Source organism: Anarrhichthys ocellatus, unplaced genomic scaffold (genome assembly GCF_004355925.1).
Source record: "Anarrhichthys ocellatus isolate YVR2014 unplaced genomic scaffold, GSC_Weel_1.0 scaffold5049, whole genome shotgun sequence".
NCBI lineage: Eukaryota > Metazoa > Chordata > Actinopteri > Perciformes > Anarhichadidae > Anarrhichthys > Anarrhichthys ocellatus.
The window spans coordinates 1-3799 of record NW_022285023.1 but is presented as its reverse complement, the minus strand read 5'-3'; the positions used below and the strand labels follow the sequence as shown (position 1 = coordinate 3799).

The following is a 3799-nucleotide window of genomic DNA, read 5'->3' as shown; positions in this document are numbered from 1 at the left end:
AGCAGGGGATGCTTTAGGGCGGGGCTACACAGTGATTGACAGGTTGACCAGAGACTTATACGGTGTCTCTACGTCACTCCTCCTCAGTCCATATATGGTGACTTCCTGTTCATCGTTTGTAATAAAGCCAACATGGCGACAGCCAAAGCGACTATGTCCACTTCTTATAGACGGTCTATGATTGTGGCGCTAGATCTGGTAAACAGCCTTGAACATGATGGTTGATATAAAAAAAACACTGAAGAAGGTCACATTGTAAATGCTGAGCTAAACTCAAATCATGGTGCTCACTGTCCAGATTAAACTGTGACCAACGGTGTGATTTCTCTCGTGTTTGTTCCCAGGCTTCGCTGTCGGTAGCCCTCGGGATACCGACGAGGAAGAGGAAACCCCTCACGGAGGCTGAGCTGGAGCTCAGACACCAGAGACGAGAGGAGGCCGCAGCCAAGAGAGCCAAACTCCAGGAGGACACGAAGAAGAAGCAACAAGAGCAGAAACACAAGAAAAAGTAAAAGATCCGTCGAATCATATATTATGTCAGTTTTTTATTTCAGCTCTCGGTAACTTTACACGTTGTTTTCTCATCGTGCAGAATGGCGTGGTGGGAGTCGTGCGGCTACAGGTCGCAATGTCTGCCGCCGGTAAACAGTGAAGAAGAAGAGGAAGAGGATGACAGCAGCGTGTGCTCCACAGACTCCGACAGCACGGCCATCAGCTACGTTCTGGGGGATGTTACTCATCCTCACGCCGCTCAGGGAGACGCCATCATCGTCCACTGTGTTGGTACGAAACCTTCGTATGAGATAAAGAGAAAGCTAGCAGAACACGTGCCAAATTATTGAATTTAAAGCTGCTGCGAGGAACTTTCATTTCTCTTGATTTTGTCGCCCCTGTGGACTAAAGTGGTAGTGTCTCTGAGCACCAGACTCCCTTTAAAATGTCAGAAAATTTGATGATTTTTTAAAAATATATTGAGAGAGATTTAGTTCATTTGAAACCATTTAGAAATAGATGAGACCTCTTCATCTGCTTCCTGTATCGGTGTGATGAAGAGCAACAGGACATCGGAAGATGTTTAGTTGTTGTAACGAGTAATGTTTTGTGTGAAGATGACTCGGGCCGGTGGGGAAGAGGAGGCCTGTTCACCGCTCTGGAGGTCCGATCAGATGAACCACGGAAGAAGTACGAGTCGGCTGGCAAGATGAAAGGTGAGATTACCCACGATTACGCAACACTCTTCATCTGTCACGTCTGGTTGACATGAAATGAAAAATAAATTAACAAATTTAAAGTGTGACCTTTGTGCTTTGTTTCAGATCTGGAGGTTGGAAACGTGCTGCTCTTCCCCATCGATGACAAACAGTCCAGATTAGACGGCCGGGATCAAGTAGGTTCTGTTTAACTGGTTTAAAAAGTTGCTCTGATGTCTTTAGAGGAGAAAAATATTATATAAAACGGCCATATAAAAACAATCTCTGCTCTCTGACAATAGATGCACACTTGTCTGATTTAAAAACATTCTCCTTTGCAGTCGCAGCGACACAAAATGATGATGTGACACACTGGGTTTGTGTTCAGGCGCGGTGACAAAATTGTGAAGATGTGAGAAACAATAAAATACAAATAACGGCTGAAGCTGTTTCTTTCACCTCAGCTGGCCTTGATCGTCGCACAGCAGAGAGACAAAACCAACAAGCTGTCTGGGATCCTTCTGACGGCTCTGGACGACGGTCTGAAGAAGATTCACGCTGCAGCTAAAAGAAATAAAGGTACGTTCAAGTTGTTGTCTGTTCAGAAGCGTCAACAGCACACAATAATGAAGCCTGTCTGAGGACAGACACAAGGAGCGTGATGAAAGGTACAAAGAACAGTCTGTGTTATATTACAAACACATGATAAAGATTTATGTTTCCTTCAGGGTTTGTTCTGGTTAACAGGTGAACACCTGGAGCTGAGATTACCTGCCTGAGTCAAGTCTTTGTTTACCTCGTAGAGAACCTTTCTGACCACTAGTGACTATTATCTGTGTGTTCTCTCCACAAAGCAAGCGTCCATCTCCCTCGCATCGGCCACTCCACCAGAGGCTTCAACTGGTACGGCACGGAGAGGCTCATCAGGAAGCACCTGGCGTCCAGAGGCGTCCCCACGTTCATGTATCTTTAAAGGATTTCAGCCCAATCTAAAAAATACAAAAGAAAAGGTTTACGCTCAAATCCGAGATTCATAAATACTGTTTTACTCTGCGAACGAGTTTAGAAGCGATGATGTGTGATGAAGAGAACACACACCTCTTCAAATATATGCATTGCATATTAAAACCACATTCATAATCAGATTCTTTAATAGACAACAATAATTTTAAACTGTTAGTTTACGAAATGCATCTACGCTTCTCAGATCATTGTCATAATTAAATATGTTTCGAAGCTTCTTTTGAGGTTTTTGAACGAAGCTTTTTGGATGTCTGTCATATTTTATGACATTATTATTATTATTATTATTATTATCACGCTAAAGAAAACAGCTACTAATATTATTGTAGTTGTATTTATTTATAGTACAGAATTATCAGAAAGAATAGAGATGCAATGAAGCAGCTGAGCAGCAATAAACTGAAAGTATTGGATACAGCCGTGTTACAGTTATGACATCAATGATCTCTGCTGGACTTGTTTTGCTTTGGTTATGTATCAATGCAGTTATTACAGCCAGAGATGTGTTCTCATCTTCTCTGTCTTCTACTTCAGACACTTTTGTCTCATATTTTATCAGCATTTTTTATTTTATTTTTTTAATATTTTTTAATTTAGGGTCCAGGCTTCTTTCTTTTACAACCACTTCACCTGTTGTCTCTGTGATGAACCAACAGGAGCAATGGGGGTGTGGCAGTGTGATTATTGCATCAATTCAGAATGATTGTGATTTACTTGCATAAACACGATTGTAAGAACAACACCTTTCCGGTAATTTATCATTTATTTTGTGTGCAAAGTAAGAGCGTCTGTCTGAGTGAGTGAGGCCCGACGTGTCTCTGGGGCGTCGGTTTCTCTTAACTTGACGGACAGCTACTACCACAACAGAGCAGCGAAGAACAACTCAGCTGCTCCTCAGACGTCGACGTCCTCCTCGGAGCCACAGGTGCATCGCTCCGACGGGCCGACCGATGACGAGGCAGAAGCAGAGGCCCCCGGCCCCTCGGCTCCTCTCAGGAGCCTCCGCGGCCCCACGGAGCTCCCCGACTTCATGAGGGGAGTCCGTGTGTTTTTCTACAATCTGGCTGCATCAGAGAGGAAGAGGCTGGCCCGCTACCTCATCACATATCCTTTCAATTCTCTGTTAACCAATCATGTTTTATTTAAACAATCAGCAAAACTACATTCATCACAGCCAGAAGCTGTGAAAACTGTCATTATCGTGAGATTGTCATCTTTCCGACGGTCCTTGAACACATCATGTGTGACGAACGCTGCAGACAGAAACGAAGCTTAAAAGTGTTTCATCACTCGTACAGTTTACGTCTTCAGTGAAAGACAGATCTGTTCATTTATAGTGTTATGATGATTAAAATGCTCCTTAGCTGCTGTGAACTTATGATGGAGACGAGGAGGACGTCATGAGTCCAGAGGTCACTCACATCGTAGCAGAGCCGGAGAGCAACATCCAATCACAGGTCAGAGTTCTTCACTCTATTCATATATGCAGAAGGAAATTAAAGAGACAGTCCTTGTGTGTGTGTGTGTGTGTGTGTGTGTGTTGAAGTGAAGCTATATTCAGAATGTCTTCAGCTCTTTACCTTGCT

At 43.5% G+C, this 3799-nt stretch overlaps 1 protein-coding gene across 1 annotated transcript; it reads left to right on the top strand.

The window, feature by feature from the left end:
- Positions 1 to 267: 267 nt before the first annotated feature.
- Positions 268 to 3744, top strand: LOC116379739 (chromodomain-helicase-DNA-binding protein 1-like; the record flags this gene model as incomplete). The annotated part of the gene is made up of 8 exons (XM_031841707.1): positions 268 to 508; positions 593 to 783; positions 1110 to 1208; positions 1317 to 1387; positions 1655 to 1769; positions 2045 to 2153; positions 3066 to 3317; positions 3589 to 3744. Coding segments are annotated over 8 exons (1234 nt in total), but the record flags the coding sequence as incomplete, so codon positions are not given.
- Between the last annotated feature and the right edge of the window lie 55 nt (positions 3745 to 3799).